The 24509-nt window shown below is 47.1% G+C and overlaps 1 protein-coding gene and 1 pseudogene across 1 annotated transcript; both read right to left on the bottom strand.

The window, feature by feature from the left end:
- Positions 1 to 1454: 1454 nt before the first annotated feature.
- Positions 1455 to 24019, bottom strand: PLEK2 (pleckstrin 2). The gene is made up of 9 exons (XM_055436145.2): positions 23689 to 24019; positions 10855 to 11019; positions 8084 to 8265; positions 6482 to 6573; positions 5988 to 6175; positions 5661 to 5762; positions 5282 to 5365; positions 3288 to 3366; positions 1455 to 2529 (listed from the first exon to the last, which is right to left on the bottom strand). The coding sequence occupies exons 1-9, from the start codon at positions 23728 to 23730 to the stop codon at positions 2402 to 2404; spliced, it is 1062 nt and encodes a 353-aa protein (XP_055292120.2). The 5' UTR covers positions 23731 to 24019; the 3' UTR covers positions 1455 to 2401.
- On the bottom strand, positions 16476 to 16941 carry LOC148776413 (large ribosomal subunit protein eL33 pseudogene; annotated as a pseudogene).
- Positions 24020 to 24509: the final 490 nt, after the last annotated feature.

Genomic DNA, 24509 nt, shown 5'->3' with positions numbered 1-24509 from the left:
TCATGAGGGAGCCATGACTGCTAGCTTGCATGCCATACTGGGAATATGTAGAGGAGAATCTGGATGTATTCAAATCAGCACATAGTTTTCACTTCAGTTTTTTTCTGAGGAGTTAAAAAGTCTGTAAAGCTCACAGCATCACGAATGTTATCAAACTATATAACAGGTGCTCCTTAAGTGTTTGTTGTAAGCAGAGGAATTGAATTTTCACTTTGTTCACTGGATTTTTTAATACTTCAAAAGCCATAACTGTTGAGAAATACTGGTGGCATCCGTGGTGAGTGGTTTATATCCTATGCAGGCCTTTTGTTCAGTTCCACAACAATTTTACAAATTTATGACCCTTACCAGAGAAAAAGATCAATACCTCACTGATGATGGAGAGAACTACATAAACTTTCCCTGCTGACCTAAAAGTATCACTTTCAAATATGAGAACAAGATCACACCCAGCTCTAAAAACTTGAACGGATTGACAAAAGATAACCGACCAGTTTACCCAAATTTTGAATCTCTCCACATAAAGACTCACTAGAAATTGACAGTTTCATTTATTCCCAGTTCTGTCTTTGAGGTCAAGTGGTTATCATAACTGAAAAAGCAATAGTTTGAGTCTCATTTAGGTATTAGTTGAAAATTTTAAATGGCCGGAAAAATACAAACATCCAAATGATTTTTCATGTTTTCTAGTAAAATAAGAGAAGCCAGTACTTGAGGATAATTAATGCTTAAACACTTAGTGGAAACCCACATACGGCCTTACTTGACCTAGTTAACTTCTACAGTAAAAGCAATCTAAATGGTTAGGAATTTTAAAAATTCAAGTGCTAGTACCCTCGGTAAGAACTGTCTCATGATTTGCCTCAAAGTGATTGTCAACTACTTTTCAACTTGTGATACTGATACCTACCGAACAGAGTGGGGTGTAATTGTGCCAATTTACAATCAAGCCATCAAACCAAATGCAGCTTAATTCAGATAAAAACCTATATTGATAGCAAAAAGCAATAAAAAAAACTAAGGACACAGACCTTGGTGAGATGCCAAATGGAAAACAGTGCTTTAAAAGGCAGTCTCTTACAATGTAAGGAATAAAGTAAAACCTCATTAGCTTGGAATTCCTGATCTGAATGATCAGGTATTCTAGACAAGATCAAGAGAAGATAGTTCAAACTATTGAAAGGAATGAATTAATTTTTACTTAAGCACTTTGGAGGTGTTCACGCCCCTTAAATGTAAGTTACATATCTATTCATTGAAGGAAGTCTAAGCAGTTGTACTGGCAGATTACTGTACTAAGCTTGAAAGTAATAAAAATGTTTTTAAAGACACTGTATGATACAGACTTTTCACTACTTCAGATTAACTTAACTGATGAAGCTTCTTGGTACCTATTTGTCTCCATTAATCTTCATTCTAAAACCAACATTTCATGCCTTGATTTAATTCTCCCATTGGCATCTTTCTCTCCTTTAGAAAGCTCCTGCTCTGCATCTTTCTAAACAACTTTTTTTCTTTTTTCACAGAAAAGCTGTAATTTTATGTATGTGACTAATCCAACTGAGTGCATGATTTCTTTTTCAAAACAAAACAATATTTCGTTCAAGATTTTGCCCCCATCCCCACTTTAAGAGGAGGCTTTAAGCTCACTTGAGATGTTTTTATAATCAGCTTGCCTGATAATTCCTGGACTGATTCTAAAGCTGAAACTCCAATACTTTGGCCACCTTATGCGAAGAGTTGACTCACTGGAAAAGACTGATGCTGGGAGGGGTTGGGGCAGGAGGAGATGGGGATGACAGAGAATGAGATGGCTGGATGGCATCACTGACTTGATGGACATGAGTTTGAGTGAACTCCGGGAGTTGGTGATGGACAGGGAAGCCTAGTGTGCTGTGATTTATGGGGTTGCAAAGAGTCGGACATGACTGAGCGATTGAACTGAACTAAGCATGAAAAACCTTTGAAAACTGAAACTTTGTATAGGAATTCTAATAGCCAGGAACAAGTGTCAGTTTTTATTCATTCCAAAGGAGTTAAGAGGTGCTGACAGCATTTCCGAGATTTCCATCATGAGGTTATAGTGTTTTGTTCAGTATTACATGGCCAGTTAGTGTGACAAGGGAAACCTACTTTGGTGCCCAAGGAATGGCTGGTTGTGATAATGGGCAAAAGTCAAGGTGCTGACTTGGCTGACAAGGCTGCTTCAGCATTTACGTTAACTAAATGAAGGTGGGGAAGGCAACAGCACCACTGCCAACTTCAAGGAACCCCACCAATCTCACTCCAAAGCAGTACAAAATATAAAAAGTTAAAAATCTTAACATACTCCCATTGTCCGGGAAATCCCGTGTCATCTGGTAAGAGGGAGGAATCTCAGTCCCATTCCCTCAGGTCCTTGTCACGTTAGCTTCTTGATAGCTTCAATCCACTCTGAACGCTCAGCCTTGCTGCTGGCCTGGATATAATAGTGTATGTCATCCTTAGTAATCACTTTGAAGAGATTTCCCTGGACATTCCCTTTAACCCCTAGGAAGGAAGAAAAAAAAGAAAAATCAGTGAATATCCATGTCTGCTTTCAGCTGGGAACAGCTGAAAGTCACTAAGACAGACAAAAACACATAATGAAGTATTTCTTAGTACAAGTGTACATACATGGTTAGGAAATCCCACCAGAGGCATGCTTTCCTATTTGCCTCCCATCCATCCCCTCTCCCTCATCTGTGCCTTAAGGCCTGCTAGTTTTATGTCTGAACATTCTTGGAAGACCTCTTGGCCTGCCCTCTATGCTAACCATAGGTCTTCAGTCTCACATCAAAAAAGTCCAGTAGGTTTATGTTAAGAGCATGGACAGATGTGGGATTTGACTGGAATTGTTTAATTTCTTTGAACCTCAATCTTCCCATCCATAAGTTGAAAATAATACTACCTGCCTTAGCTGTCTAGTGTGAAATTAGCATGATAACAGATATTAAACTGTGTTGTCAATCTTTAAACACTGTTGTAAGCTATTGTTCTTAGGTGGAAGCTTCTGGGCCAGTAAGCACAGAAAAGAATGGGAAAGAATATTAAAGATCAGAATTATTTAGTTGTGTTGTTAAAACACTAAGAATACCCCATGTGCCCTTTCTCTGGTTTTGAAATTGGCTTCAGAATTCACACCATTCATTGTCTCACTGAGAAAGCCCCACTCAGGCCCCACAGCTTAGTCCATCAGCAGCAGACCATTACTGAGAGAGCAGGAGGGAGGACCCTGAGATGAGGATGGGGCCAAAGTTGCCCCTTACCAGTGGGAATGCCATTATCCTCCAGAGCTGACACCAGGGAGCCACGAAGAGAAAACCCACCCACTGGCCGGTTCTCTTCCTGCAAAGGAAAGGAGACCTGATTAGGGACTGTGTGAAGGCACAGAACTCTTTATTAAAGAGATGGAAATAACTGGACCACATTACCTGTCTCCTGAAAAACCTGTATGCAAGTCAAGAGGCAACAGTTGGAACTTTACATAGGACAACTGGTGCAAACTTGGGAAAAGGAGGACATCAAGGATGGATATTGTCACTCTGTTTATTTAACTTATATGCAGAAATGCCAGATTGGATGAATCACAAGCTGGAATCAAGACTGCCAGGAGAAATATCAACAACCTCAGATATGCAGATGATACCACTCTAATGGCAAAAAGCCATTTAGAGGAACTAAAGAGCCTCTTAATGAGGGTGAAAGAGGAACGTGGCTTAAAACTCCACATTCAAAAAACTAAAATCATGACATCCGGTCCCATCACTTTAACAGCAAATAGATGGAGAAAATGTAGAACCCGGGACAGATTTTCTTTTCTTGGGCTCCAAAATCACTGCAGACAGTGACTGCAGCCATGAAATTAAAAGATGCTTGCTCCTTGGAAGAAAAGCTATGACAAATCTAAACAGCATGTTAAAAAACAGAGACATCACTTTGCAGGTCCATATAGTCAAAGCTATGGTTTTTCCAGTAGTCATGTATGGATGTGAGAGTTGGACCATAAAGAAGGCTGAGCACTGAAGAACTGAATCATTTGAATTGTGGTACTGGAGAAGACTCTTAAAGAGTCCCTTGGACTGAAAGGAGATCCAACCAGTCAATCCTAAAAGAAATCAATCCTGAATAATCATTGGAAGGACTAGGCTGAAGCTGAAGCTCCAATAATTTGGCCACCTGATGTGAAGAACTGACTCATTGGAAAAGACCCTGATGCTGGGAAAGATTGAGGGCAGGAGACGAATCGGGAGACAGAGGATGAGATAGTTAGATAGCATCACCGACTCAACAGACATGAGTTTGAGCAAACTTTGGGAGATGATGAAGGACAGGGAAGGCTTGTGTGCTGCAGTCCATGGGGTCACAAAGAGTCGGACAGGACTGAGCAACTGAGCAATTACAACAGAGGAATCATGCTTTCATCATACCACCCTCAGTCAGCTTACTAAAGAATTAGTCTGTGAGAGTCATTTCTAACAAGATTAGGCTGAACTTGGACATCCCATGGCAAGTTATCTGCATGAGTGAGGAAGTTTGAGCTTCATTTCACAGCCAGTCACATCAGCACCATGCCCCTCCCTGCTCCTTAGCCCTCCCTGTGGTCTAGTAGGGTCCCTGGGGGCTCCTTCAAGCTCCTTCATGTTCTTGGCTTAGGGTTGGGTTTGGGTTCCTGACTGAATGAAGAGTTGGGTTCCCACTCTTCATTATTTCAAAAAACAAATGAAAATCACACATCTACCAAGACAATGCTGAACAGGCTGACTAAAAGGCCATGTTTCTGTTCTTTTGATTGGAATTAGATCAACTGCGCATGCAGTAATACTTATTATCTGAAACTCAGAATTATGGCTTAAATATTAAATGGTAAAAGAAACCTTTCAAAACGCTGGTGGGGACAAGAGGATGAGGGGGCAGAATTCATGGCCTCTTTGGGTGGAAAGCGGTGAAAAGAGGCTGGAGAGCACCGGTCAGGAGTCTCTTCATCAGCTCAGCTCCCCCTTCGTAGGCACACAGCCAGCTTTGGAGGAACTGAAAGACATTTTTCCTCCCAAAACAATGAAGATCCACTGAGCAGGATCAACTGAGCAGGCAACGATGTGATGAAAGAAAAGAGAAGTCAGACTGGGAGGAGCAGTTTGCAACTGTGGAAGGAAAGGCATCGTGGGTGGAAGTTATGGTAGGAAGCTGGGAGGAAGGCTGGAGGTGGAACCAGCCCCGGCTCTGCTGGGGAGAGACGCGTCTGGAAGCACAAGGCACTCACTTTGGAAGGGTCGTAGTAATGCAGGAAAGCCGGGTCCTTCCTCAGAACAAAGCGCCGCACCTTCCAGTTTTTCCTCTTGTGCCCCTGAAGCAAAGAAAGGATGTATGGCTCATGGGTGACAGCTTGTAGTCACATCCTCCCACCTTCACGCCTCTAATGCCTTAGGCCTGCTTATCTGGGAATCCTATGGGCACGGACATGAGCAGGCCCCTTGCCTTGGCTCCCTTGTGGCCACCGCCGGACCCTGACTTAGCAGACGCTGCTGACAACTAGTGCCCTCTGGAGTCTCAGCCCTTCCCACCCTTTGTGGGGGTTCCTGCCTCCCCCGAGGTTCAGGACTGTCCACCTCCTCCCTGCTCCAAGGCGGGCCATACCATACCTGCTTGGCCAGATAGCCTTGCTTCACCACAGTGCCACTTAACTCCATGGTGCTGAGACTGATTTCTTCCTTGGGACTTATCTTCTTCTTGCAGCTCTCAGCCTGGTAGGGAGGGGAGACAAGGACTCTTGTTACCAACACATACCAGCTCCAGGCTGGGGAAGCTCCCACAGGGAAAAGGAAACTCCCATTCCACTTGGGGGTGAAGCTATCCCCCACTCCCCAAGCCCTAGGCCTCTCCCTGCTGACCATGGACCCCTGGCCCACACTCAGCGGCCTCTTCCTCTCTCTGCTCCCATGCCAAAAGGAACCCAGGCCCTCACTTACGAACGTGTACAGGGCCGTGGAGTCATCCAGGAACTGCTCAGACAGATCCCCCGAGCGAATGGCTCCTGTGCTTCGGGTGCCTACTGGCCGAAGGAAGTTCTCCTCCATGAGCACTGAGGCCAGCGTCACAGCCTCCAGACGGCTGGCTGCAAAGCTGCTGGAGAGGAGCCAGTCCACCAGGGAGGAGCCTGCAGTGGGGGCAAGGGCAGCAACCGTCAAGACGACAGGCTCCAGACCAGCTTCCTCAGGGGTGCCTGGCTGTGACCTCATTGACCTTGACCCCTGGGGCAGCCTTGGAACAGCCTTGGGGCTCGACCCTGGAGCAGACCAAATGCCACCCCAACTGCCCAGAGCTGTGGCCACACCCACATCTCAGGCTGGCCCGTTGGCTGCCAGGCAGCTCGGGCCTCAACACCACTGAGTCCCAGGTCACCAAGCCCCAGGTCTCCAGTGCCTGGCCCGGCCCCGGGGGTGGGGTGGGGTCAGGGGCTCACCTATGAAGGTCTTTTTGTAGGTGCTTCCCTGCTCCATGTTGGGGCTTGGCCGGATTCCGCAGCTACTGTCGCGCATCTTGTCCACGATGCGACTACACAGAAGGAAGGCAAAAGAGAGGAGACTCTCGTCACATTGACAGGAATGAGGGTGGGCCCATGAGCCACTGCTGAGGGTATAAAGCATGTGGCAAGTGGTATAATACACATCGCAGAGAAAGAGGGGTATTCTGTTATGCATCAGAATTTGAGAGGCAGGATTGGGGAACATTTCTTCTTGTTCATCTAAACGTTCTAATACTTCTATGCTAGACAGGTATTATGTTTCTAGTAAAACTAAAGAGCTGTGACTTAATTTAAACACAAAAGAATAATCTGTGATCTGCTGCCCAAAGTCCAAACTCCTCCAGCTACTTCTCAAAAGTCACCCATCGCTTGAACCCACTCTCATCTGCTGTTGATCCTCCCTGCACTCACCCTGGGTGAGCCACGCCCTAGATGCACATATGATGCTTTCAAACTGTGGTGCTGGAGCAGACTCTTGAGAGTCCCTTGGACAGCAAGGAGATCAAACCAGTCAATCCTAAAGGAAATCAACCCTGAATATTCATTGGAAGGACTGATGCTGAAGCTCTAATACTTTGGCCACCTGATACAAAGAGCCGACTCACTGGAAAAGACCTTGATGCTGGGAAAGACTGGGGGGAAGAGGAGAAGAGGACAACAGAGGATGAGATGGTTGGACGGCACCACTGATACGATGTACATGAACCAGGGCAAACTCCGGGAGATGGTGAGGAGCAGGGTGGCCTGGCGTGCTGCAGTCCATGGGGTCGCGAAGAGTCAGACGCGACTTAGGGACTGAACAACAAAGATGAGCAATCAAGATTCCAGAGCCTGGTATGGAGTTTTCTGGTAAGCCTGGGAAGTTCTGCTTCCTGCAAGGTTAGTGGGCATTTCCTGCAGAGGCGTGGATATAACAATTTCCATGATGGGAATTCCTTTCCTCCTTCCCTAACTGCCACCACTGACCTGCTTTCCTTCTGTTCTGTGGGACGATCCCTGCCACCAGTGGCAGACCTTTTCTCATTCTCTGTTTAGGTACTTGGGCTGGAAAGCCCCTGAGATGAGACTTTGTTTTTGCCCATCTGCACGAGCACCTATAGCGATGTGTGGCATGCGGCAGGCACTCAGTAACTATTTCTTAAAAGAGTGAATGGATGGATGGATGAAGAATCCCACAGAACAAGAATGCAGCTCTTAACAGAACACATGTTCTTGCCACCAGGCTGCAAACAAGACTAATGACTTGGTGAGTGACATTCCTGGGGAGCTGTTTTTATAGCCCTGAGCATCCTGGTTGCCACTGAAGGGAGGGGGTCAAGACACTGAAGGGGGGCAGGAGCAGCAGGGACCCCAAGAGGTTACCAGGGCAGGCTGGCAGGGCCACTCCCACATAGAGAAAGCAATGTAAACAGGCCCTGGAGCACAGGTGCAGCACCAGCCAGGCCTGTGGAGCAGCCACAGAGGCCCCCTCCCTGAGGCGTGCAGACAGCAGAGGCTGCAGCAAAGCCAGGGAGGGTGAGGGCAGGGCTGGGCACTCACTGCAGGCTGATGTGAGGGGGCAGCTTGAAGGAGTTCTTCTGTAGGTGAAGCTGTTGGACCTTCCCTGGCTGCCCCGCATGGATGGCTCCTGTTATCTCGAAGGCCCAGGCGTCCCTCTCCTCTCGAGAACAGGCCTCCAGGAAGTACTCCGTGGATGTTTGAGTTTTCAGCTTAATGAGGAGCTGTGGAAAGAGGCAGCCAGTCAGACCAGGCAGGCGAGAGAGAGAGAGAAAGCTGGCTGGGCAGCTAAATTGACAGAACCGAAGCAGATCTGGGAGACCACGTGATCCAGTGACTGCCGAATGCCTCACCCCTCAGCCACGTCCCAGCTACTGGGCCTTTAAAGACTCCCTTGTACACCGCCAGTGACAGAGAGTTCACCATCTTGGCCCCTTTGAATAGACTAATCAGCGCTGAGTCTGCTTCCTGGGGCCTTGGTCTCTGCTCCCGATTCTGCCTTCTCGATTAAGCTCATCTCTTACGAGAGCCCCTGTGCTAAAGAGGAAAACACACAGGCTTCCAGGTGAGACTGAGCTAGATCCAGAGCTACGGTCACTTGGGTCATTAAAGGACCCACTGATCCTCTCAATGCCTTCATCTGTCCTGTGAGGCTATTAACACCTACCCCAAAGGAGCTCAGTTCTGCTCCTTTTGATAATCTTTTTTATTTATTTTTAAAATGTATTTATTTTTAATTGAAGGATAATTGCTTTACAGTAGCTCAGTTGGTAAAGAATCTGCCTGCAATGCAGAAGACCCAGGTTCAACCCCTGGGTCACGAAGACCCCCTGGAGGAGGAGATGGCAACTCACTCCAGTATTCTTGCCTGGAGAATCCCATGGACAGAAGAGCCTGGAAGGCTACAGTCTATGGGATTGCAAGAGTCGGACATGACTTAGCGACTAAACTATCGTGTTGGTTTCTGCCAACATCAACGTGAATCAGCCAGAGTATACCTATGTCCCTTCCCTCCTGAACCTCCCTCCCACTTCCCTCCCCATCCCACCCTTCTAGGTTGTTCAGTTCAGTTCAGGTCAGTTCAGTCGCTCAGTCGTGTCCGACTCTTTGCGACCCCATGAATCACAGCATGCCAGGCCTCCCTGATCACCAACTCCCGGAGTTCACTCAAACTCATGTCCATCGAGTCGGTGATGCCATCCAGCCATCTCATTCTCTGTCATCCCCTTCTCCTCCAGCCCCCAATCCTTCCCAGCATCAGAGTCTTTTCCAGTGAGTCAACTCGTCGCATGAGGTGGCCAAAGTATTGGAGCTTCAGCTTTAGCATCAGTCCTTCCAATGAACACCCAGGACTGATCTCCTTGAGAATGGACTTGTTGGATCTCCTTGCAGTCCAAGGTACTCTCAAGAGTCTTCTCCAACACCACAGTTCAATAGCATCAATTCTTCGGCGATCAGCTTTCTTCACAGTCCAACTCTCACATCCATACCTGACCACTGGAAAAACCATAGCCTTGACTAGACAGACCTTTGTTGGCAAAGTAATGTCTCTGCTTTTTAATATACTATCTAGATTAGTCATAACTTGCCTTTCAAGGAGTAAGCATCTTTTAATTTCACGGCTACAATCAGCATCCGCAGTGATTTTGGAGCCCAAAAAAATAAAGTCTGACACTGTTTCCACTGTTTTTCCATCTATTTCCCATGAAGTGATGGGACCAGATGCCATGATCTTTGTTTTCTGAATGTTGAGCTTCAAGCCAACCTTTTCAGTCTCCTCTTTCACTTTCATCAAGAGGCTTTTTAGTTCCTCTCCACTTTCTGCCAGAAGGGTGGTATCATCTGCATATCTGAGGTTATTGATATCTCGGTTGTTACAGAGCCCCGGTTTGAGCTCCCTGAGTCCTACAGCACATCCCCACTGGCTCTTTCACACGTGGTCATGTGATTCTCCATATCACCCTCTCCATACACCCCCGCCTCTCCTTCCTCAGCCCCCTGTTCCGCCCCTGTGTCCGTCAGTCTGTTCTCTCTGTCTATGTCTGATCTTCTTGACTGGGTCTAATCATCCCAAGTCTTTCATGCATTCCTCATACAATATGGTTTAAACTTTCTCAACCAGTTCATGCCCGAATCTCCATCCATCCCAAAGTTGCACCTTAGCCAGATGGCTTGTAAGGGCATCTGCCTCCTTTTCAGCATGACAGTGTTCTCTGTGGCCAATAATATCTGCACCAACATTTGGAACTCTGTTTTTCAATTAACCACTTGCTTTCGTAACAAGATCATTAACTGAAAGAAACAATCTTACAATTTTCTTCCTTGACTTCTCCAAGCCTAGTGAATTTCTTGGCACTTACTAAGCCCTTGGCAAATGATTAATTCAGATTCTTTTCTGATGGTAGATGGTAAATGATTAATTCAGGTTCTTTTTAGGGTTGAGCTGCTCCTGAATTTTGGAACATGAACCCGCTGGGGGATGAAAGCCATCCTGTTGAAGCTGAAGTAGCAGTAACTACTCACATTTGTGCGGTGCCTCCTAGGCTACAAGTGCTTTGACCCACCTCCCTGATCCTCATCATAGCTGTGAGCGACAGCCAGGTGTCATTACATTATCACAGTTTATAGACGAGGAACTCAGGCTCAGAGAGGTTCAATTACTTGCCCAAGGTCACGTGCCTGGTATGTGGCACAGCCAGGATTTGAGTCTAGGTTTTTCAGTAACTCAGCTCTTACCATGACTCATACCACCTTCGCCTAAGAGGCCAGTTAAGGGGGTGGTCTGGGAAGTGGGAAGAAGGGCCTTCACTTACCGGTCGGTTTTCATACTCCAGGCAGGGGCAGGTGATGGTACAGCCATCCAGAAGGATGCGGCCCTTGGGAGGGGTCACTTTCCGACCCCCCTCGAACTTGTAGTATAGCAGCGTGTTCTGCCGAAGAATGAACCATCGTGCTTTCCAGTTGTGGACAATGTGACCCTGAGGACAGATAGGAGAGCCCTGAGGTGAGGTGGCCGAGGGGACAACCTGATCATAGGTAGAGGAGTCTCGTTGCACAAATGGTCAGACTGTGCCATGGGATCAACTCTCCAATAAGGAGATAGCGCTCTCTCTCTTGCTTAGCTTAATTTTATTTTTTAATTTTGAAATAATTTTAATTCAGAGAAAAGCTGAAGACAAACATAAAACTTTTTTACAAAAATAGAAGAAAAAAAACTTTTACAAAACCATTTAAGAGCTTTTAACATGATGCTCCATATGTTAATATTGATGCTTCTCAATATTTCATTGTGTCTCCTACCAAAAAATAAAAAGTATTTCCAATATAACCACAATACAATCATCAACATTAGGAAATTTACATGAATATGTTATTTTCCTCTGTTCCATAAACTCCACTCAAGTTTCACCAGTTATCCCAATAATGTCCTTAAGAGCCAAAAGATCCTGTTCCAAAGTATATGTTTATTTTCATTTTCATGAAGAAATTTTGAGCTTTGGATCTCTTTGCCAACTCTTTTGAGTATGTAACAAAGCCTTTGGCGTTGACTTTCTAGTTCCCATTTGTTCTTTTTTTTCTGTGGTTATAAGCCTTGAAAGAAACTGCAAAGTACACAGAAGAAAAGATCCTAGGGACTCCCCTGATGGTCCAGTGGCTAAGACTCTGAGCTCTCAGTGTAAGAGGCGTGGGTTCCATCCCTGGTCTGGGAACTATATCCCACATGCAGCAACTAACAGTTCATCTGCTGCAACTAAAGATCCTATATGCCTCAATGAAGACCCAGCACAGCCAAATAAATAAATATAAAAGAGAGAGAGATCCTATTCATACCTTGTATTTCCTTTGTCTTTTTCCCTTTTAGATTTTTTTAATCAAGAGCATATTACATATGGTTTTATTTTCCAGTCTTTCTTTTGTTGACTTTGCCAAGCATCTTCTCACACCATTAAATTTCTTTAAAACATGTCTTTTAATGACCAACAAGTGTATGTATCATTTCCTTGCCCATCTCCTGTTGTTTGCAAATGAGGTTTCCCTTTTTTTAAAACTATTATAAACAACCCCATAATGAATATCCTTGCACATAAGTTTTGATCTGCATCTCTAATTTTTTCCCCTTAGGATATATCCCCCCCAAAAAAGTTACTAGTTGAGGGATATGGGCAATTTGTAAAGTTGAAGCCACAAATTAAGAACTTTAACCATCTTACCTAACCTGGTGTGACAGACCTAAAAGGCAGGGGAGTCTGGGGGGGCTCTCAGATGGGTCATGGAGCCAATGGACAAAACATGCAGGTGAAGACAGAGAGTCTGTTTCTAGAACAGACCAGTTGATGGGGGAATGTCCGCTGAAGAATCAGAATGGAATAGCTTTGTACACACTCATGAAAGCGACTTTCTTGGCATATTTCCCAGAGCAGAGTCCAATCATTGCTGGATTCTAACCAAGAGAAATGCACTTTATCTGAATCAGAGACTGTCCCCGATTCACTGGTTTCCTGACCCAGCACTGATTCATTTCCACGGCCGCTTCAGTTGTCACATCGATGATGCTGCGTCTGTTAGATGCTCAGCAGGTATGCACTGAATGTTAGGGAACTGGAAATTGTTGAAGGGGTTGAACGTGTGAGCACTGGTCTAAGCCAAGCAGAATTTACTGTGGCAACTCAGTATGGAATATATATAGGCTTTCCTGGTGGCTCAGACGGTAAAGAATCTGCCTGCAATGCAGGAGATCTGGGTTCAGTCCCTGGGTAGGGAAGATCCCCTGGAGAAGGGAATAGTTACTCACTCCAGTATTCTTGCCTGGAGAATCCCATGGACAGAGGAGCCTGGCAGGCTAGAGTCCATGGGGTCACAAAGAGTCAGATACAACTGAGTGACTAACTCTTTTACTTTTCCATATACATATATATGTATATATATATATATAATTGGAATATTAAATATATATTTATATATATACATATTAAATATTTGTATCTCTATATATTTGTCACCCTGCTTATTTAACTTATATGCAGAGTACATCATGAAAAATGCCAGGCTGGATGAAGTACAAGCTGGAATCAAGATTGCCAGGAGAAATATCAATAACCTCAGATAAGCAGATGATACCACCCTTATGGCAGAAAGTGAAGAAGAACTAAAGAACTTCTTGATGAAAGTGAAAAAGAAGAATGAAAAAGTTGGCTTAAAACTCAGCATTCAGAAAACTACGATCATGGCATCTGGTCCCATCACTTCATGGGAAATAATGGAAACAGTGACAGATTTTATTTTCTTGGGCTCCAAAATCACTGTATATGGTGACTGCAGCCATGAAACTAAAAGACACTTGCTCCTTGGAAGAAAAGCTATGACAAACCTAGACAACGTATTAAAAGGCAGAGGCATCACTTTGCCAACAAAGGTCTGTCTAGTCAAAGCTAAGGTTTTTCCAGTAGTCATGTATGAATGTGAGAGTTGGACTATAAAGAAAGCTGAGTGCCAAAGAATTGATGCTTTCAAACTGTGGTGTTGGAGAAGACTCTTGAGAGTCCCTTGGACTGCAAGGACATCAAACCAGTCAATCCTAAAGGAAATCAGTCTTGAACATTCATTGGAAGGACTGATGCTGAAGCTGAAACTCCAAAACTTTGGCCACCTGATGCAAAGAGCTGACTCATTGGAAAAGACCTTGCTGCTGGGAAAGATTGAAGGAAGGAGGAGAAGGGGACGACAGAGGATGAGATGGTTGGATGGTATCATCTACTCGATGGACATGAGTTTGAGTAAGCTTTGGGAGTTGGTAGTGGACATGGAAGCCTGGTGTGCTGCAAAGAGTCAGACACGACTGAGTGACTGAATTGGAATATAATTGCTTTACAAAGTTGTGCTAGTTTCTGCTGTACAATGAAGTGAATCAGCCACATCCATACATATATCCCTTTCCTCTTGAGCCTCCCTCCTACCCTAAATATGACTTTTAACAGTTAATCTGACAAGAGTTTACTAATATGTCTCAGTGTCATTACATTACATGGTGTGTGAGCTGTGCCCATGAGAGGGCGGATATGTCAAGCTGAATTTTACAGTTTTGCTCTCTTCACTCTATCCTGTACCAAGAATCCACATCACATGATGGTTGATGGCTGTTCTAGACACAAGCTGACATGTTCAAAGAAATGAAAAAGATTTGGCTTTAACTCCTCAGCAATGAGGGTCCTGTACTGCTCTCCACATGGCCCAGACTTGGGTCTCCTTGCTCGATGAGCCCCTGCTGAGGGGGTTCAAGTGCAGCATTAGCAGTAAAGGTAGTGAACTGCCAGCACACAGGTGTGGCTGGTGCAGAGAGAGGAGATTGCCATCTAAGCTGACAGCATAGGGGCCAGTGTAAGGTGAAGGAGAGGAGGTGAAATAATCTTAAAACATAGGTATTCTGGGCTGAATTATGCCCTTCTCCCAAATTCATATGTTGATGCCCCAACCACTCCCCCCACCTCTACCTTGTGCTGTGCTGTGCTTAGTCACTGAGTCGTGCCTGACTCTGTGTGACCCCACGGACTGTAGCCCACCAGACTCCTCTGTCCACGGGGATTCTCCAGGCAAGAAAACTGGAGTGCATCGCCAGGCCCTCCTCCAGGGGATCTTCCCAACCCAGGGATTGAACCCAGGTCTCCCACATTGCAGGTGGATTCTTCACCACCTAAGCCACCAAGGAAGCCCAAGAATACTGGAGTGGGTAGCCTATCCCTTCTCCAGGGGATCTTCCTGACCCAAGAATCACCGCTACCTTAGAATGTGACTGTATTTGAAGAGAAGGTCTTTAAGGAGGTGATTAGGTTAAATGGGGCCATTGTGTGCTTGCTAAGTCACTTCAGTCCTTTCCAACTCTTTGCCATCCTATGGACTGTAGCCCACCAGGCTCCCCTGGGATTCTCCAGGCAAGAATACTGGAGTGGGTTGCCATGCCCTCCTCCAGGGGAATCTTCCCCATCCAGGGATCGAACCTGCTTCTCCTACGTCTCCTGCATTGGCAGATGGGTTCTTTACCACTAGCACCACCTGGGAAGCCCAGATGAGGTCATTACTTGGGTCTTAATCCAGTCTGACTGAGGGCCTCATGAGAAGAGGAAATTTGGACATGCAGATGTCAGGGAGGCCTGCACACAGAGGAAAGACCATGTGAGCACACAGCCAGAGGTGCCATGCATGGGCGAGCTGAGGAGATGGCCTAAGAGGAAACCAAACCTTCGACACTTTAAACCTTAGACTCCAGCCTCCAGAACTGTGAGAAAATAAATCTCTGTTGCTTAGGCGGTCCCATCTGTGTCTTTTGTAACAGGAGCCCTCATAAACTAAAACAACAGAGAAAGAAGAAAGGGGCCTGGAGATGTTAGGGAGAAAGGTGAAACCAACAGATGTTGAGCAGAACAAACTAATACACAGATAAGCCTACATTTCCTGGATGAAACGCTACATTTCCCAGAATTTCTGGCATGAGGGGAACAGGGAGGTGGCTAGGTGGCTGCCAGGCCTGCGCATGGGGCACCGATGCATGTTTGGCAGCCACCAAGGTGGCAGGCTAGTGGTGGAAGGACAGGGTCTTCTGACACCCAGTCCCCAGAGTTATCAGGAACAAGTGACGGTGTCGGCAGGATGTTTCCACTAGAGACGTCTCCTGGTGCTGTGGGGTATTACTGTCTGGCTGCATTGTCCCTGGCTGTATGGCACTCGGTCCTCCCAAATATTTCCAAGTTACCCCTCTGTTCAAACTTGTGAGAGAGCACTGCGTTATGAGCAACTAAGAATCCAGTCTGACAGCAAAGGAGAGCAGTCTGAGAAAGGCTGATGAGATGGGCTCACTTTGTAGGCAGAGCACTTGAAGCAGCTGGTGACCTCACTGTGGCTGGAGGGGAGTCCCTAAAGACTTTTAAGCAGAATGATGACAAGCTTAGGTGCTCATGTTAAACAAAATCACCTGACTGCACTGTGGCAGAACAGCTGAATTCAGGTCAGCCAGACGGGAGTGGGCAGCTCAGCTAGAGGTTCCTGTAATAACCCACAAAACAGGAAGGATCCCAGTTCTACAGATAAGCTATGCCATACTGAGAGGGTATGAGACTGACCAAAGTTAGAAGGTAAAGGGTGTTAGAAACCAAAAATACAGTGGTATAAGTGGGAAAAGAACCCAGGCCTCCCTTCACCTGGGCATCTTCTACCTTCTCCAGGCTCCTTGTCTGTAAGCAGCTGGCAGGGATCAGAGGTCATTTGGACCATGAACGGCTTAGCGCCCTGTTAGGGGAAAGGAGAGTCCATAAGATGGGATGTAACCCTAGGACTGGGCTTAGGAAGCACAGAATTTTACAGCTGGAGGACCCTTTGGAAAAGTCTATATAATACTATGGGCTTCCCTGGTGGCTCAGATGGTAAAGAATCTAAACTGCCTAAGTTTCTTTTTTTTTTTCAAATCCACACTTTTATTTATTTTCAAGAAGTTTAAATCCTCGAAGGGTACAGCATCACATGGATTCTGTGTCCAATGGCCTTAGCAGGAAGGTTGCTTCAGAATTTGGCACGAACCATGCCACTGTTTCCATGAGCTCGAGTTATCTTTCCCCAGATTACTCTGGTTTTGTTAGGTTTTCCACCAGGAGTTACTGTGTCGTTCTTTGCTTTGTACACATAAGCACATCTCTTGCCTAGATAGAATTCAGTTTCATCTCGAGCATATACACCTTCAATTTTCAGGAGAGCAGTGTTGTTCCCTTTGGTTCCGTAGACCCCGTTTATAGCCAGCAAAAATGGCGTTGGACCACAGCCTTCCAGACATATTTGTCGTTTTAGAAGTCCCGTTCCCAGCAGGCCTCCACAGGGTCCAAGATGGCTGAAAGAGCCCTAAGTTTCATAATGAGGAAACTGAGGCCCAGAAAGGTCTTGCCCAAGACCCTACAATCCTAAAGAAGCCGAGATGGTACTTACTATAGGTTGAATTATGTCCCTGCAAAAGATATGTTGAAGTCCTAACCCGGGGGATCTGTGAGTGAGGTCTTATTTGGAAACAGGGTCTTTGCAGATGTAATCAGGTTAAGATGAAGTCATTCAGTTCAGTTCACGTCAGTCGCCCAGTCATGTTCCACTCTGTGACCCCATGGACCACAGCACGCCAGGCCTCCCTGTCCATCACCAACTCCCAGAGCTTGCTCAAACTCATGTCCATTGAGTCGGTGATGCCATCCAACCATTTCATCCTCTGTCTTACCCTTCTCCTCACGCCTTCAGTCTTTCCCAGCATCAGGGTCTTTTCCAATGAGTCAGTTCTTCGTATTAGGTGGCCAAAGTATTGGAGCTTCAGCTTCAGCATCAGTCCTTCCAATGAATATTCCGGACTGATTTCCTCTAGGATTGACTGGTTTGATGTCCTTGCAGTCCAAGGGACTCTCAAGAGTCTTCTCCAACACCACAGTTTGAAAGCATCAATTCTTCAGCACTCAGCTTTCTTTATGGTCCAACTTTCACATCCATACATGACCACTGGAAAAACCATAGCCTTGACTAGACAGACCTTTGTCGGCAAAGTAATATCTCTGTTTTTTGATATACTGTCTAGGTTTGTCATAGCTTTTCTTCCAAGGAGCAAGTGTCTTTTAATTTCATGGCTGCAGTCACCATCTCTGGTGATTTTGGAGCCAAAGAAAATAAAATCTGTCACTGTTTTCATTATTTCCCCATCTTTTTGCCATGAAGTGATGGGATTGGATGCCATGATCTTCGTCTTTTGAATGTTGAGTTTTAAGCCAGTTTTTTCACTCTCCTTTTTCACTTTCATCAAGAGGCTTTTCAGTTCTTCTTCACTTTCTGCCATAAGGGTGGTGTCATCTGCATATCTGAGGTTATTGATATTTCTCCCAGCAATCTTGATTCTGGTTTGTGCTTTATCCAGCCTGACGTTTCACATGATGTACTTGGCATATAAGTTAAATAAGCAGGGTGACAATTTACAGTCTTGATGTACTGCTTTCCCAATTTGGAACCAGTCTGTTGCTCCATGTCCAGTTCTGTTGCTTCTTGACCTGCAATCCGATTTCTCAGAAGGCAGGTAAAGTGGTCTGGCATTCCCATCTCTTGAAGAATTTTCCACAGTTTGTTGTGATCCACACAGTCAAAGGGTTTGGCGTAGTCAATAAAGCAGATGTTTTTCTGGAACTCTCTTGCTTTTTCTATGATCCAATGGATGTTGACAATTTGAATACCAGCTGAGCCACCAGGGAAGCCCCATACTAGATTAGGATGGCCCTAAAAAAAGTTTGAGTGAACTCCGGGAGTTGGTGATGGACAGGGAGGCCTGGCGTGCTGTGATTCATGGGGTCGCAAAGAGTCGGACACGCCTGAGCGACTGAACAACATTTATATAACTGGTGTCCTTACATGAAGAGGAAATTTTGGACACTGAAAGACACATGGGCAGAAGATGGCCATGCGATGATGGAGGCAGAGATTAGAGTGAAGCACCTACCAGCCGAGGGACACAAAAGAGTGCCTGGGTGAGATAATGCGTGCATGCGGGCATGCTCAGTTTGCCCAGCTCTCTGTGACCCCGTGCACTGTAGCCCACCAGGCTCCTCTGTCCATGGGATTCTCCAGGCAAGAATACTGAAGTGGATTGCCATTTCCTGTGTGAGATGACAGAAAATACATATATTTTTCTTTGCTCCCAGTTCTTGGCAGAGAGCTCCTGAACCCCTTGAAGTTTCTTGGATAACAGGAGCATCTTTTGTGCTAATGAGGTAACCCTGGGTGAGCTTCTTGGTGAGGGTTGGCCACTGGAAAGACCAAGCCATGATTAGAAGCTTGGAATTTTCAGCCCCACCACCGCCCCCCACCCCATTCTCTTGAGAAAAGAAAAGAGCTGAAAATGGCATTGATAATCTATCATGCTTACATGATGATGTCTCTATAAAATCCCAGAAGCATGGGATTTGAAGAGTTTCTAGAAATTCATCCCAAGCAGAAGGTCACTGGAATCTCTGATCTGTGGTTGGCTACACAGTCAGAGCCCAGGTGACAACTTGGGCTTTGGACTGGCATCTGAGGCGTGTGTGTGGCGGGTGGGGGAAGGTTGGGGAAGCAGCCTTGTGAGATTGAGCTCTTAACCCGTGGGACCTGAAACTGCCTCTGGGTAGATGCATCAGAACTGAGTTAAACTGTAGGACACACACCGGTGGTCACAGAGAATTGCTTGGTGTGGGGGAAAACCTCCACACATTTGGTGACTAGAAGAGTCAGAAGTGAAGTATTCTTTGTGAAAGTAAACGAGAGTCACAGGATGGAGAAAATCACCGCAGGTAAGAATTAGGTTTTTCCTTACCTAGGAAGGAAAAATCGGTTTTTCCTTTACAGCTTGCAAATACCAGAAACAAAAGAGGCAAGGTAGGGCTCTCCCCTGCAGGCTTCGGAGGGAGCAGGGACCTGCCAACACTTTCGATCAGACTTCTAGCCTTCAGAACTCCTTCTAGTCTTTTTTTCATCCAAGCAATTTTTTTTCCTTTCTCATACCATTTATATTTTTACTCTTTGAACTATAATATGAAAAACATTTTTAACATCTGCATGACCATGTGCTATGCTAAAGTCGCTTTGGTCATGTCTGACTCTTTTTGACCCCATGGACTGTAGCCCACCAGGCTCCTCTGTCCATGGGATTCTCCAGGCAAGAATACTGGAGTGGGTTGCCAAGGCCTCCTCCAGGGGATCTTCCTGACCCAAGGATTGAACCCATGTCTCTTACGTCTCCTGCACTGGCAGGTGGGTTCTTTACCACTAGCGCCACCTGGGAAGCCCTATGCTGCTGCTAAGTCGCTTCAGTCGTGTCTGACTCTGTGCGACCCCATAGTCGGCAGCCCACCAGTCTCCGCCGTCCCTGGGATTCTCCAGGCAAGAACACTGGAGTGGGTTGCCATTTCCTTCTCCAATGCATGAAAATGAAAAATGAAAGTGAAGTCGCTCAGTCGTGTCCAACTCTTCGCGACCCCATGGACTGCAGCCTACCAGGCTCCTCCGTCCATGGGATTTTCCAGGCAAGAGTACTGGAGTGGGTTGCTATTGCCTTCCCCGGGAAGCCCTTTGCATAACCATAATTCACTTGCAATCATTTGTTTATTTGAGGGGACATGTAGATAGTTTCCAGTTTTTATTCTCTATCTAAATAACACTTTGTTCCTAAAGCCTTTTTTTAAAAAAATTATTATTTATTTTTGGCTGTGGCGGGTCTTTGCTGTTCCATGACATGTGGGATCTTAGTTCCCCAGTCAGGGATCAAACCCACATTCCCTGCATTGGAGGGCAGATTTTTCACCACTGGACCACCAAGGAAGTCCCATTCCTAAAGCTTTTATGGCCTTTCCTGGAGATTGAGTCCTACAGATGAAAGATCTAGGTTACAGCATGTTGACATGGCCATGTCATTTTCTGAGAGTTGTAGGAGGTATGAGCCAGGCAGCCATGCCCACTGTGTTCCAGCTGCTTCTTGAAGGACAAGCAGCCCTACCCATGCAGGCCTGCCCTCCTTCCTGGGCACCCTCCTTTAACACCAGGCCAAGTGAGCACCCTGCATTTTTGCCCGGGGCTTCGCCGTCTTTCTTGTCTGGGCTGGATTAAGAATCAAATCCATCTTGCCCCTGCCTGTCTCCTGCTTCGCCCTCACCCGCGATGACTGTTCTGTACTCTGGGCTGCCAACTTGGGCCCTGCCCCACTCTGGACCGTAAACCCTCTTGAACCTGTGGAATCCCACAGTCACAGTCCTGCAACTTCCCCGGTGGACATAGGGACTGCTGCCACCATCCAGGAGGAGAGGGGAAACAATGGGGGATGCGGGAAAGTCCGAGTGATCAGGAGGGAGGGACTGTCAGCCGGGGCAAGGGGCCCCATTCCTCACTTTGCAGGAAAGTGTGTGGCTTCCGCTTGCCTCAGGGTCAGGCTCCAGATCCAAATGCTTGTCTTTGGGTTTGGCTGGACAGCGCTTTAGGGATTTCAGTCTAGCCTGTCTGTGGGCTTTTGTGGTCAGACGAGTTGACTATCCTCCCTTCTCTGTACCTTGGACTCCCTAAGGGGCCACCCTATACTGGCCTGTCTGGAAGAGAACTCACATCCTCCCCTCCCTTCAGTCCTCCCCTGACTGCATGGTGGTGGTGGTGGGAAATCACCTAAGGCAAGCCCCAGGAACGGGGATGCCCACAGGGGCCCATCTGAGATGCTTTGTCTTCAACAGGCACCTAGCAGGCTCAGTTATTCTACCAACCAACACCTTCGAGGAACTTTTCCTGCAGCTTCTCTCCTTTTCTCTCCTTCTTCAGGTGAGGGAGAGAGGGACAGGGGCCTTGGTGGGCAAGCCCCTGACAATCAACAATGCCCATCAAAACCCCCTCCCGTCTCCCTCACCTTAGAAGCCACAGGAAAAGTTCTCCAAAGGTGCTCTCTCTGGGGTGTGGCTGCCTCCACAAACCCTGAAGGACTAATCTATCATTTTAATCCCAGTGACATGAAACGGGCGTGGAATTCTCTACCTGCTTGTATCCAGTCTGACCCTTGACCCAGCACAGCCTCCTACACCTCCTCTGGCTCACAGCTTCGAGCAAACAACACACCCACCCTTCTATGTCAAATAATGTGTAAAATAACATAACTATATTCCCTACTGACCCGAAAGAGACTTGGGCCCTCAGGGTTGATCTGCTGGCCAGGGAAGGCCATGGAAGGAAAAGTCCCTTCACCCCTCTTCACCCATCCCCCTGCCAAAGCTGGAAACTCAGTAGAAGAGCCGGAAGGCTCATCCCCAGATTTTATGCTCTGCTGTTGCTGCTGCTGCTAAGTTGCTTCAGTCGTGTCCGACTCTGTGCGACCCCATAGACGGCAGCCGACCAGGCTCCTCCATCCCTGGGATTCTCCAGGCAAGAACACTGGAGTGGGTTGCCATTTCCTCCTCCAATGTGTGAAAGTGAAAAGTGAAAGTGAAGTTGCTCAGTCGTGTCCCACTAGTATCAACCCCATGGACTGCAGCCCACCAGGCTCCTCTGTCCATGTGATTTTCTAGGCAAGAGTACTGGAGTGGCTTGCCATTGCCTTCATGTTCAGTGTGAAGATCAATGCTAAAAGAACTTTAAAAAATCTAATTTCCCTCCTGCAGCTGCTTTTTCCTTCATTTTCTACCTTGGTCCCATATACCGGGTTTTCATCTAGATTCTTGCTTGCTGTGGGAAAAAACCACATGTGGTGACGTGGAAGGAGTGAGGATGGAGGCTGTCCAGAGTCTGCTTGAATTTATGTTAGTGGGTATCTTCACCCCTCTCCTTTCCGGAATGGCTAAAACTTTTTATGCTTACCAAAGTGAAGGAAAAACAAATTATAGTTATTTATTTGCTATAAACTATGATAGATTCAGGGTTTCCCTGGTGGTTCCGTGGTAAAGAATCCACCTGCCAATTCAGGAGATGCAGGTTTGATCCCTGGGTCAGGAAGATCCCTTGGAGTAGGAAATGGCAACCCATTCTATATTCTTGCCTGGTAAATCCCATGGACAGAGGTTTCCAGTGGACTGCAGTCCAGGGGGTTGCAAAAGAGTCAAACACGACTTAGGACTAAACAGCAACAACAATAAACTGATCGATTCAACCACAACTGAAACAGTACGGTCTTCAGTGTCAACTTTCCATTTATATAATATTAATACTCATAAGGTAACCAGTTGTCCCTGGTTTCAACATGATCAGTAAAAACTATAGAATTTTGAAAGGCTGAACATCACATAGAAGTGACATGTGACTGGATGGAAGGCTTGGAAAATAAAACTCCAGATTTGTGAAAAGAAACAATACAGCTGACCCCTGAACAACAGGGGATTCAGGGCAAAGACCCCTGAGCTGTTGAAAATTCACATATAACTTCACAGCTGGCCCTCCATATCCAGGGTTCTCTACCCAAGGGCTCAACCAACCACACATACAGGGGGCTCTGGGCAAGCGACCTCATCTTTCTGCCCCTCGGTTTCCTCATCTGTGATAGAGGGATAACAATACCCACCCTGCAGTGGGCAGCCTGAGTGGCTTCGATCCTGCTCCATCACCCACTGGTCCAGATCCTGAGCAAGCTACTTAGCCTCTTTGAACTTCCTTTTCCCCTTTCAGAAAGGGCGGTAAGGTGGGACCACCGACCTGTCGGACTGTTGGAGAATTAAAACAGACAGCGTCCAGGACTGGTGCACAGCAGAGGCTTAACAAACAAGGGCTTTCTCCTTGCCCATGGGTTATTGTGAAGAATACAGGAGATGATGCATTGATCGGACGAGCCTGGGGGACTACTGAACACCCTTCTGTTGTTTTAAGACATCATTGTTAAAGCCTAGACGTTTCGTATTTTAGTAAGTTGTTTTAAAGCAACTGTCCTCTAAAGGGGAGCCGCCCGCCCGCACCCCACACGCGCTGGCCGAGCGGGATCCTCCTCCTTGCCCGTACCCCCAGCCCCTCTTTCCCAGCCACCGCCCACCCGGCTCTGCCCACGACCCGCGGCTCCGCGCAGAGGGGCCCCAGCGCGCCCGATCGCGGCTCAGCTGGGCCGGCGGCCGCCGCGCACCCGCCCCGGGCCGTGTCCGGAGCGGCTCCGGCGCGCTCACCCTCTTGACGAGGAAGCCCTCCTTGAGCACGCCGTCCTCCATGGCGCCGTCCCGCGCCGCCCGCTCCTCCGCTCCCGCGGCGCCCAGGAAGCGCCTCCGACCCGGCGCGGCGCCGCCCCCTGGCCCGCGCCCAGGGCCCGAGGCCGCGGCGCCTCCCGGGCAGGAAGTCCGTCCAGGTCGGAATTTCTACCGTGCTTCCCCGCCGAAGGTGCCCCGAGGCCCGCGGTTAGTCCTCCGGTTGCTGAGCCTGCCAGCCGTTCGCGTCCCGCCCCGGCTCCCTCCGGCCAGGTGCCCCCTGCGCGCTGGGCGCCTCTTACCCTTCCGTCCCTGCCCTTCTGCCGCCACTCCCAGCCCTAACCAGGTGCCTGCCGGGCACCCAGTACATTGCTCTTGACTAATACTTAGGGAATCAAGCTGATTGGAGAGGATTTCAAGAATCTGGGGTCACCCCTGAGCTCTATGGAAGAAGCGGGTGGGAGAGCGGATGAGGTGCGCCAGGTTGGGAACGTGATCCTGGCCTCTGGTGGGCGAAGAGAAATGTTCCCATTAGCGAGGTCACGGGTTTAAGGAAGCAGGCACCGTCTGCAGGGACCCTCTGGCCCCATAATACCCCTCTCTGCCAAAAAGGCTGGAACTGAACTTTCCATGATTAGGGGCAAAATTTAAGGGAGAGCCAGGGAACCCAGTAATCTAGATAAATAAAATTTTAATGCAAATTTTAATTCTAAAATATTTTAAGTGTTTTTGAAATTTTTTAAATAAAAATTAAAGACAAAAAAAATCCATGTTTAACAAAATGTCAAAAACAGAGGAAAGCAACC

The sequence above is a fragment of the Moschus berezovskii genome, chromosome 9 (assembly GCF_049115385.1).
Source record: "Moschus berezovskii isolate FMDL1 chromosome 9, NW_MosBer_1.0, whole genome shotgun sequence".
NCBI classification, from domain to species: Eukaryota; Metazoa; Chordata; class Mammalia; order Artiodactyla; family Moschidae; genus Moschus; species Moschus berezovskii.
Note: the sequence above shows the minus strand (reverse complement) of the source record. Positions and strands in the feature narration are given on the sequence as shown.